This window comes from Erpetoichthys calabaricus, chromosome 9 (assembly GCF_900747795.2).
Source record: "Erpetoichthys calabaricus chromosome 9, fErpCal1.3, whole genome shotgun sequence".
Taxonomy (NCBI): domain Eukaryota; kingdom Metazoa; phylum Chordata; class Cladistia; order Polypteriformes; family Polypteridae; genus Erpetoichthys; species Erpetoichthys calabaricus.
The window spans coordinates 41,591,142-41,603,656 of record NC_041402.2 but is presented as its reverse complement, the minus strand read 5'-3'; the positions used below and the strand labels follow the sequence as shown (position 1 = coordinate 41,603,656).

At 35.0% G+C, this 12,515-nt stretch overlaps 1 protein-coding gene across 1 annotated transcript in view; it reads left to right on the top strand.

Moving 5' to 3' along the window:
- The window catches only part of cpne2 (copine II), a 165,787-nt gene that overhangs the window by 108,728 nt on the left and 44,544 nt on the right, over positions 1–12,515 (top strand). The window contains 1 exon segment of the mRNA XM_051931693.1: positions 4,303–4,370. Within this exon segment, the coding sequence (XP_051787653.1) occupies positions 4,303–4,370 (68 nt within the window).

Below are 12,515 nucleotides of genomic sequence, written 5' to 3'. Positions count from 1 at the left end.
GCCAAGGATAGGTGTGCCAAGCTTGTGGCATCATATTCAAAAAGACTTGAGGCTGTAATTGCTGCCAAAGTGCATCGACAAAGTATTGAGCAAAGGCTGTGAATACTTATGTACATGGGATTTCTCAGTTTTTTTATTTTTAATAAATTGCAAAAACCTCAAGTAAACTTTTTTCACTTTGTCATTATGGGGTGTTGTGTATAGAATTCTGAGGAAAAAAATGAATTTAATCCATTTTGGAATAAGGCTGTAATTTAAACAAAATGTGGAAAAAGTGATGCGCTGTGAATACTTTCCGGATGCACTGTATTTGGACAATAACACAGTTTTTATCATTTTTGGCTCTGTATGCCACCACATTGATCTGAAATAAAGCAATATTATGTTACTGAAATGTAGGCTTAACTTTAATTTAAGGAGTTTACCAAAAATATAATATGAGCCGTTTAGGAATGACAGACATTTTTCTGCATAGCCTGCCCATTTCGAGGGGTTCAAAAGTATTTGGATATTTGACTGACAAGGTGTTCCATAGCCAGGTGGGGGAAGTTCTCCCATTATTCCCTCTTTATTTCATTAACTATTAGACAGTTAAAAGGTCTGGAATTGATTCAAAGTGTGGAATTTACATTTGGAAGCTGTCTTTGTTAACTGTCAATATGAGGTCCAAAGAGCTGTCCATGCAAGTAAAAACAGGCCATTATTAGGCTGAGAAAACAAAACAAACCCTTTAGAGAGATGGCAGACACAAGGAGTGCTCAAATCAACCATTGGGTACATTCTTAAAAAGAAGGAAGACATTGGTGAACTCAGCAACACCAGAAGGTCTGGAAAACCACAGTGGACAACTTTTCTGGCTGATCGCTGAATTCTGTCCTTGGTGAAGAAGAACCCCTTCACAACATGAAGCCACACCAAGAGCACTCTCCAGGATGCTGGACATCCTATGTATCACATCCATCATAATACTGTGATACTGCACTGTGTTTATTATTGTGGATCAATAATAAATCTGTATGTTTGGTATTTTATAGTGTTTATTTATCTTATCTGTTTCATTTTATACATTTTAATAGGTGCTTTATTTATTTCATCTATATGTACTTGTTTTAATACTGCTGTGAGCTTCTGTAACACCTTAATTTCCCTTCGGGGATTAAAAAAGTGTCATCTTACCTGGGCAGCACGGTGGTATAGTGGTAGCGCTGCTGCCTCGCAAGTAAGGAGACCTGGGTTCGCTTCCCGGGTCTTCCCTGCGTGGAGTTTGCATGATCCTCCCCGTGTCTGCGTGGTGCTCCGGTTTCCTCCCACAGTCCAAAGACATGCAGGTTAGGTGCATTGGCGATACTAAATTGATCCTAGTGTGTGCTTGGTGTGTGTGTGTGTGTGTGCGTGCCCTGCAGGGGGCTGGCGCCCTGTTTCTGACTGGGATTGGCACCAGCAAATGGAAGTCAGTCACTGGTGTCTATTGATGATATGACTGCTGGCAGAAGTAGCAGAATGATTTCTTAAATGTACATGGCTGTACTGTCTGCTCAGATTCAGACAGATGCTGCAAAACTGATCGGATAATGCTTCACAGTACAATTGGACAATGAGCTAAAACATACCATGACAGCAAACCAAATGGTTTTCAACTCAAAGAAGTGGAATGTTCTTTCATTCTTCAATGGCCAAGTCAGTCAACTAACGTGAACCCAACTGGAAATGCATTTCACTTGCTGAAGATAAACCTGATGGCAGAATGTCCAACTAACAAGGAGCAACTGAAGACAGCTGAAGTAAAGGCCTGGCAAAGCAGTGGGATGTAAACCCATCACTTGAAGATGGCATGGGCTCCAGACTTCAGGCAATCATTGATTGTAAATATTTTCAACCAAATATTGAAAATTATCATTTTATTTATTATGGTAGTTTGTTCAAATACTTTTGAATCCCTGAAAATAGGGGCTCATGAATAAAAATGTCTGTCATTCCTAAACGGCTCATACGATATTTTTGGTGAACCCCTTGAATTAAAGCTGAAAGTCTATACTGCTTTCACATCTTGATTGCTTTGTTTCAAATCCATTGTAGTTGTGTACAGATCAAAAAATATGAAAATTGTGTCACTGTTCAAATACATATGGACCTAACTGTACATTATTTAATCAGACGTTTAAGTTGTTTTAACTTTCTGTGTATTTCTCTACCTACTATGTGTTGTATGTACTGTATAGCAGTCTAAGAAGCACCACTGTCTCTGTTTTAAAAAGGCAACTTTAACTTGTAATTTGTTTATTGACATTGACATTCTCAAAATAAAACAGTATTAATGTGTAAAAACGCTTTAGAAATGTAAAAAACTGAATGCAAAAACCTATTATAAACTCACTGAGCAAATTATCTCTGCGGATCTCTGGACTATCTATTTTCATCATTACATTTCATCCGTTGCCATTTTTCATGAACGTTTTTCATGATTTACTCTGTGTGTTTTGTTTGTGCTTTGTTGTATAGTTAATGTGTAATCGCCATAAGGGGAACAGGGGTGGTACCGTTGTTTTCATTTATTTCATTTGTTTTCATTACATTCTTTATTTGCTGTTTGATTACCGGTTTGCTTTGTTTTTGTCTCTGTTTGTGAGTGCGTGCGGGTCGGGCCAAGGCTGGGTGCGTCCCTGGAATCTCCACCATAAAAATAAATAAATTGTCGTCTTCTCAACGGTGTAAATCTTAGCGGCACCGGAACACTACAGTGTTATTCACCTTGCTGCTGATTGACTATGATGCATCTCCAGCTGAGCGTTCTTGTGTTTTTCGTTTTGTTAACCCTTAAACCGCCACAACCGGCTATAGTCGTTTCCCAGTGCCATTTGCGAGCACATAGGAGCTGATCAGTCAGTGCCGTACATTCGTTGAGCAGCCAGCTCATGACCACTGCCAGCCCCTTGTGAGCAGGGGGGCTGAACGCACCCCTAGAAGACACGAACACTGTGTGTAAAGTGATCAGTGTTGCAGTAATTGTGATGCTCTTTGCATGAGAAAAAATGTGTTCCATTAAAATTTCACTTTTTCTTTGTGAATTGTGACATTTACTTAAAAAGTTCAGCACAAAAGTATTTGGCGTCCAGGGATGCATTAACCCCCACGTATGTGGCAGTTTAAGGTTTAAAGCCCCAAGATGCTGCCAAAACGCCCTGCACTTTCTAAGGCTTCTGGCAATGAAAACGCGCTTGCATGAATTACAGTACATATAGCAGTAACATCAGAATTTTACATTCTAGCACTGCAGGAGACATAGTAGTACAGTACTGTACAGTATATGGGGTTACCTTTACATTCTTTATTTTTAGGTAATGTATTAAGCTGAGTTTGAAATTAAATGAAAGTGTTCTGGGGGCATATTTAGGGTTTAAACTATAAAAATAGGCATTTTTTTAACCACTTCCAAAATGTGCGGTTTTTCACAATTCGCGGGTGCTCTAGGAACATAACCCCCATGAATGTTGGGGGTGTACTGTAGCCCAAAATCGCACAATGCCACAGTGGGCTTTAACATGCCCTGCCTTTTGAGAGCCTCCCAGCCTTTACTCTCTAAGAAGAAACTTTCTACAGTTTTAGATGTTATACTGTACACTTTAAATATGAAGCATATCTATTTCTGAATATTGATGTTTATACAAGGCCATTGTTGACAAAAGAATAGATAGAATTAAATAACATAAATGTTGGGGTACTGGGTAACAAGAACAATAGGGAAAAAAGCAAGGTTACGAAACACAGTTACTTGCACAATTCCAGTATCCTGTTCAAGGATATGATGAGATCAGTAAAGAAGCTGCTAAACAGTTTTAATGCCATCTAGAGTATCCTTACATCAGTATGTCTATTCCAGTGTTTTATCTGTACCCAACTTCATATGCTGACTGCCTTTATTCAATTTGCATCTCATTAGCAATCATTAATTATATACAATAAAAGATATAGCTGAAGGATGATCGGAAGTTTATAATCCTAATTAGCTGGTAATTATGCAAATAATTATATTTAGGATTTTGACTTATTTACAGTATATAAATAATAGCTGCACATGAACTATGTTGTAATATAAATAATTGTTCTTGTTCTATAGCTTCAGCCTGTTGTGATGTGTAGAGTGTTCACAGTTAATAAATTCAAGACAAAACATGTTCCTCATCCCCTTGTGGTAACAGTGTGATTTGATTAGGTTTATACGCCAGAGGCTTTATCCGGTGTATTTTTTTTTTTTTTGCCTTTGGTGTAAGAATTCTAAAATATTATCTATTTTCTTTTCCTTAGAGACAAAATGTTTCCAGCATTAGGATTTGGAGCACAGCTTCCACCAGATTGGAAGGTAAAAATGTTTTGTACTGTAAATGTCCTCACGTTTTTTGATGAATTATAAGTTGCTTCTCCAAGGAATTATAAGCACTGACCAGACATAAAAGATGCACCTTGAACTACCTGTTCTGTTAAAGACCAGATAAACTAATTGCACCCAGAAATTGGGTCTCCAAGAATAATTCTGCTATATTATGTTGTCATCCATCTAACACTCCTTTTGGGTATTTTGTATTATAGGACCTTGTGTTATAGCTTGTTTACTGTGAAATCAATAATCAATTCCAAAATCTTAGTGCTGTTTTAAAGTACTGCATCCTGCAATGCCTAGTTGGTATTCCACTGCAAAAAAATTATTAAAAAAAAAAAAACTAAAACAGTGATCTTTGCTAATCAAAACAGTGTGGATGTACTTGTAATGCTGAAAATAATATTTTGGGCAAATGCATCATCTAATTTATTACAAATGTAAACTACCAAATTTGTTCACACGTCTGGTCATGAGATTATATATTAGGATACCATAGTATTAGCAGTGTGGTGTCAGCTTTGCTGTTTTTCTCATCAGATGGTTTCTGGCAATGGGTACTCTTCAGTAATGTGCATATCAGCTGCTTTTTTGATTTGCAGCCAACCAATCTGGTGTAAAGCATGTTATTATAATCTGACTCCATATGGGTATATAGAGTTGTTTTTTAGCTTTCAGTAATAAACTAAACAGTTAAAATACTCATTTTTTGTAAAAAATATTCACAGATCTCTTTAATCAGTGTATAATTTTGGAGTGTGGGATGAAAAGTAGAGTACCTGGATTGAAAACTGTATGCAGACAAGGAGAGAATTTCACACAGAAAGCAGTCAGGCATAGTCAAAAGACTATTTACAGTACAGTCCTTTAAAAGAGTACCTTAATAAATACATGTGTAGACACAAATTGCAGTATTTTCTTGCCTGTTTCCTCCTGGCTGTATTAGACAGCATTGGGATTTGCTACAGAAGCCAACCAGGAAGCTGCTCCAAGTTTCCAAAGTGATGAATAAGTCATGACATTAAATCATATTTACAAGTTAAAGATGGCAGGAATGTCTTATCTGAATTGTAAATTCCTAACAACTTTGTATATTTTAGTAGTGGTGAGACAAAACCATAAATTAAAAAAAATTCTGTAGTAGTTATTTTAAAAATACTTCACCATTTATATTATATTTATATCCTTTTTGTCCAGTGTGAAAGTATTTTAGAGGTACTATAATCTTAATTTGAGGCATGGCAACAACTCTTGCAACACTATGTAGAATTTTATGAGTTACAAATAAATAAATAAATTAATGAAGACGAAGAACCATTTTCCCTACTATGAATAAGTACATGACAAGATGCTGTGATAGTATCTAAACATTAAGTAAATCTGTACAAATTTTTGTTAAACTCATTTTATAATTAGCTAGAAATTTTTTTGTAAATTATTTTGTGAATTAGTGTCACTGTTTCATTGCACAGATTTTTACTCTATAGTGCATTTTTTAGGCTATCAAACTACATCACATGGGCTTTCCAGGCTCCCTTTACTTTGTTATCAACAAAAACACATACCTAATTTTACATTTAGGAATTAATCTTGAGCTATTTGTGAAACTGGAAAAATACAGAAGCATGTTAGGGCCACAGAGAAGAAACAAATCAGGGACACAGTGAAGAAAAAAAAGGCTTTTATCTTGTAGTTTATTTTGACTGTGACCTCGAAATCTCATCTTTAATCTTTTACTTTATTTCATGATTACTGTTAAAATGTTAAAATAAAATGTGATCACATGATCCACAACTTTGCAGAAACAGAAAAGAAAGAAATAACAAGTACTGTACATTGGAATGAGAAAGCACAAAGTCTGTCCAGGGGTGAGTGTAAATGATTAAAGATTGGTTTGTATTAGAAATGCATATTTTTAAAAAGTTAAAACACAGATTTGTTGATATAATATGTTGAGTCTATCCACATTGTAACCCAGCTGTCTTGAGCTGTTTTATATCTTAAGAACATCAAAAAATCCATCCATCTCGATGTTTAGTTTAAGAGTGTTTCTCAGACTTTTTTGTAACTAAAGTAGCACATTAAATACTTTTTATTCTAAGTGCTCCCTGACCTACTTATTAATTGCTATGTTATTCTTAAACAAACTTCCTCTTATGTCAACAGTAGTAACAGGCAGTGATTGGCACTCAGAATACATTAAATTCATGATATGACAGCTCTCTTAACATTTAGAATACCAAGATTTATAGTTGATATCATGAAGAAATACATTAAATCATGTATCTTATTACATTGTACAGATAAATTGTTAATTTCATTTAAGCAATTTGCAGTATACTGTTAGTGATTAAACATGTGGATGGCACTGTGGTGCAGCAGTAACACTCCTTCCTTACATAGAGGGTTGCATCCTGGCTGTTCTGTGCCTAAAGTTTGCATGTTTTCCTCATGGGTTTCCACAGGATACTCCAATTTCCTTCTCAAGATATGCAGGTTGAGATATGCAGGTTAGATAATTTGTGGATGCTAAATTGGCGCTAGTGTATGTATGTGTGTATATTCACCAGTGATGGGTTAGCGTCTTGTCCAGGGATTGTTCCTGCCTTGCACTTGTTTTTGTTGTAAATAAAACACCTTGAAGCATGAAATTATAAAATTAATCAATAAAATCAACTATAGTAACATTTACATTACACATACAATAACATTAAAAATAATCCTGAGACGGATGATCCTGGTGCACTGACATTAACCTACTAATGTTTGGCTCTGTTTTTGACAGCAGTATTCCTAAATCACCACGGTCAAGTATTTGTAGTCAGTTTCTTTTTTTTGTTAACAAATTTGTGACCAGACTGAATCCAAGTTCCACTAAATATGTTGAAGGAAATGCAATTAATAACTTTTGTACTAGCCCATAATCCAGGATAGAGTACAGGTATCTGCTTCTGCAGCCAGAACTGTTGGTAACCGTCTTTGAATTTAAATTTCAATTCCTCATTTGTTGTTACTTCTATCAATTCTTCTTGCAATTTTAGAGATTCTTCTGTGTTTGTAGTTGAAAAAAGGATCCAAAACCCAATCAGGTCTGTTCATTTTCAAAATATCTCAAAATTGCTGACTGAAGTCAGAATGGAGAGCATCCAAGTGCGGACAATAGGCAAGTAAGTCTTCATCGTGTTTTTCTACTGTTAGCAAATTTGTAAACTGGCTGAATTCCCCTCATCCTAAATTTCATTTCTACAGAAGAAGTTTTGCCATAAATGCAGAAATAAAATTTTTTGATTTTATTAAATCCAGTACATCACCTTGGAGCTTCAGATTTGTTTAATTAAATTTGTTAGTTATTTATGTCATTTTTGGATCATCTTTGTTTTCAAAGAACTCTAGCACTGAATCAAAGAGTGTATAAAATCGATCCAAACAGGCATTTTTTGATAGCCAACGAACTTCTGTATGAAGCAGCAAGTGATTAAATTCTTCATCATTTTCACAATACAATTGTCTAAACAATCTATCATTCAATGAATTGCTTCTGATTTTGTTGATTGCTTTAATGGCATACTGTAATGATCTATGCAGATGTTCACTTAGATTTTTGGCAACTAAATGTTGGCGGTGGATGACACAGTGTACAGCGTATACATTCGGCAACTGTTTTTTTAAACATGTAAGAAAACCTCTGTAGCGCTCTATCATCACTGGAGCACAATCAGCCGCAACTGACAACATATTACTCAGGTGGATTTCTTTTTCTTTAAAAAACTCTTCCAAAGCACAAAATAATGATTCTTCTTTAGTATCAGTTTGCACAAATTTTGTAAATAATAATTCTTCGCAAATTTTCTCTTCTTTTACGAATCGCACGCATGCTAAAAATAAGGATTCATTTCAAAGTTGACTCATCAAGCTGTATAGAGAACCAAGATGTTTTTAAATATTCACATAATGGGTATTTACATCTTGAGCCATTTCATCAATTCTTCTTTGTACAGTATTATTGCTTAAATAAATTTTCTTCATAATATCAAACACTGACTTGTGTAGCACAGTGCTTATTACCTTACTAATAGCCAGTAGAATTAAATCTTCACCAATAGTATGCGGTTTTCCTGACTTGGCAATTAGCAACGAAATGTTGTAAGAAGCATGCAGCCCATTGTCTTCCTGAGTGGATGTTGTTGAAAAGAATTTTGACAATGTCGGTTGTTTCACAATTTTTTGTTTAAGTGCTTAAAAATAAGATAAATCCCTATCTTTTTTATCAGCACGAACTCTTGTCAAATGTTCTTGTGTCCTTGAAGGCTTGATAGCTTCATTTGATAAAACGTTGTGACAAATCAGGCACATTGGCAAAGTACTGTTTGTATGTGACTGAATAAATCTATTGTTCAAAAATTCAGTACTATATTGTCTACATTTTTTTCTTACGTTCAGCCATGATAAGATCTGTAGAAAAATGAAAATGTATCTAATAAATTGATCGAAAATAATTTATTCTAGATATTAAAAACAAAAAACCACATTCTAAAATAAAATATTAATGTAATTTTTCATATTCAACTGTTATATAATTTTGTTGAAAGTAATTTTTCGAATTTTTTTAAAATAATGGACTCAAAATTTTTTTATTAATCTTATACACTAGATTTTTCAAAAATGTTTAGAAACGCCACATTGACAAAGTAAAATATCAGCTGTGACCAGCAGAGAACCGACCATCATAATAAAAAATTCAATATACAAATTAAATAATAAATGAATGCCTATCAAAAAATGTTTCAAATAAAACTTGCAACTTATAATTAGTGCAAAAATTTTCGTTTCATGACTTTGGTAGAAATATTTTTGTTTTAAAATATTCGAAAAGAAAAATTTTAAAAATTTTAAAAAATTTAAGGCCCATCAAAAAATATGTGTATTATTTGGAAACACTAGAAGACACAGAAATGTACAGTAGATATGTAAAATGCTGTTTTATCAATACAACAATAATAAAATTTCCTTTGTATGTGATCCTTAAAGATGGAAGGTATGGAATATGAATTAAAATTTTTAAATACTAATTGCACTTGTACTAGTGGTAACTGTTTGTCACACAATTCAGAAACAATCTATACAAGATTTTATATATTTCGCTTATTTGTAGTATTATTTTCAACAAGTCGTTACACGCACATACTATGTATAAGATGTGACATGTTCGCCTGCCAGCTCTTGCTTGTTAAGACCTGTCAGCGAACTTGACGGCCGATCAGTTAAAAGTTAGTGTGTTTATTTGAAAAATAAAGTAATCTCTACGACTTTAACTTTATGTTACACAATAGATTATATATGTGTGAAAGGTGTTTCAAGATTTTATCTCTCCTTTTTCTGTGCTTTCACTGCCCCCTCATTTTTATAGAACAACCCCCAATTGAACCTGAGGCTACTACCACCCCCACAAATTGTTCCAGTGCCCCCAGGGTGTGATATCACCCACTTTGGGAACCAGTGATTTAAACTAATTCATTACACACAAACCTATCTTTGATTGTTTAAAATCATCCCTGTATAGACTTGTGTATGCTTCACATTTGTTTGTACAAGGTGTTTTCTTCTGATTTCTGCAAAGATGTGGGTTATGTGATCGAATTTTATTTTGACATTTCAACTTGAATCACAAAATAAAGTGCAAGGTTAAAGTTGACATTTCAAGATTACAGTCAAAATAAACTACAAAATTAAAGTCAAAATGTATAAATTAAAGATATCTCAAGGGTTACATCTGCATCCTTATTGGTGGATTTTCCACAAGTATTATGTTTGATTTGTTATGTTCATTTATGTTCAATTTTAATATTTTATATTAAATATTAATTTAATTTTTGTATAGTACATAATATCTAAGAAATGTTTTTTGCATGGGAAGCCATTTTCAAAAGGTAACATACAAGTTTTTACTCTGTTGCAGAAATACTGCTTATGTAAATATTGAGCAGTTAATGCAAAATTTAAGTACTGAAACTTTTGTTGTTTTAATCACATCACTTGCCAAGCTTCAAAAAGATGTAAATATACAGTCATGTGAAAAGTAAATACACCCAATGAAATATTTTTTTCTTTTCTAACACCTGTGGTCATTTCAATGTTTGATTCTCATTTAAACCCTATCCATTGATAAAGGTGATATTTACATTTTGTACTCCATTGTTAAATTTAAATAAACATTAATGCAAATTTTGTATGTTAACGAAATAAGTACACCCCTGCATTTATCACTACCTCTGGTGCAAATGATTATATAATTAGAGAGGGACCTGGTGGAACCTGTTTTTTTTAAACTTCAGACATTTAGTTTGTTGTTGATATGTGTGTGTGTGTGTGTGTGTGTGTGTGTGTGTGTGTGTGTGTGTGTGTGTGTGTGTGTGTATGTGTTAGTTACACTGGTTTATAAGGTTTTTGTTTCCTTCATAATTTCTTGTGTGCCAGATAGATTTTGTGATCACAGAAATAACTAAATTTTTCCTATCACGCAAGGTTTTTGAGAAATGGATAATTTTGTAATATAAATTACAAATTGGGGTGTTTCACATAGTCATGGGCACTCAGGTTTAGCTGCCTGGCAGTAGCTCATGATCTTCTTAGGTCAAAATCATTATATTTTACAGCAATGACCGATGCTATTTATACTAGAAACTCTCTTGGCTAAAATACTGCAAGAAAATCTGTCTGATCATGGATGCTCAGGCACACTCGGGCATGCCCAAGTGCGCCTTCAAGACTATGGCTTGTTTCCATGGCAACACAACACTATATACCTAGTAGCAGCAGTGAGTAGCAGCTGCAGCCTAACTGATGTCAGCGTCATTGAGTATTACATTAGAAATAAAACTGTTGAGATCAAAGGCCATGAATTTAATTTCATATAATTTCTAAAATGTCACACAAATGTTTTTTTTTGTTACATCTATGGAGAGTTCACTTTGAAAGCACTGAAACAGAGAATGACAGCACTCATAAAGAAGGCATATGAGTTGTACTTTGGGTGCAAAATTGGTGACCAGGACAAAATATGGGCTCCTCATATATGTTGTGCATCTTGCGCCTCCAGTCTGAAAAGTTAATTGAGTACCCAAACCTTGCCTCTTCAATGAGACCAGTGCCACACGACAAAGGTCTTCCTGTTCCAAAACCGCCAGAGGTGTGGATGCTGAAGAACAAGGACAAGGAGGCAGAGATTGACTAGTCAATGAAGATGGAACTTGCTGCAGCTGTTGACAATCCAGATTTCATTTCATCAGTGTCCAGTGATTTTCATTTAATTTCACAGGTGGAGGTCAACAATCTTGTCAGAGATTTGGAGTTATCGAAATTCAGGCAGAACTGCTTAGATCAAGGATGGAACCTGTTGTCACCAAGTACAAAAATTTCATTATTTTGCTGCCGCCATGAAGATTTGACAAAATTCTTCAGACAAGTTGACCTTTGGCAATGACACTGATGGATTGCTTTCTGCTCTCGGATGTGAACATGATCCAACAGAATGGTGACTATTTATTGACTCATCATTGTTAAGTTTGAAGCCTGTTTTGCTGCACAATAGGAATATCTACCCTTCCATATCTGTCGGTCATGCTGTTTATATGAAGGAAACGTATGAGAACATGCCACTGCTGCTGAAACACATTCAGTACTTGAGGTACAACTGGAATATTTGTGGTGATCTGAAGGTGGTTGCAGTTTTCCTCAATCTGCAGCTTGGATACACCAAGTACTGTTGTTTTCTTTGCGAGTGGGACAGCCAAGCAAGAGTTTCACATTATGTTATAATGGACTGCCAAGCTTACAGGAAATTGGTTCCAGGGCAGAAAAATGTTACATATAACCCACTGGTTGATCCAAAGAACATATTTCTTCCACCTCTGCACGTCAAACTTGGGTTAATGAAAAACTTTGTTTAGGCAATGAACAATCAAAGTGAAGCCTTTGCATACTTGCAATAGATGTTCCCACGTATCAGTGATGCCAATATAAAAGAAGGTGTTTTCGTTGGCCCACAGATCCGGCTAGATATAGTTGGACTCACCTCGACGCACAGGGAGTCAGATGAGGTGGCTCGGGCATCTGATCAGGATGCCTCCTGGACGCCTCCCTGGTG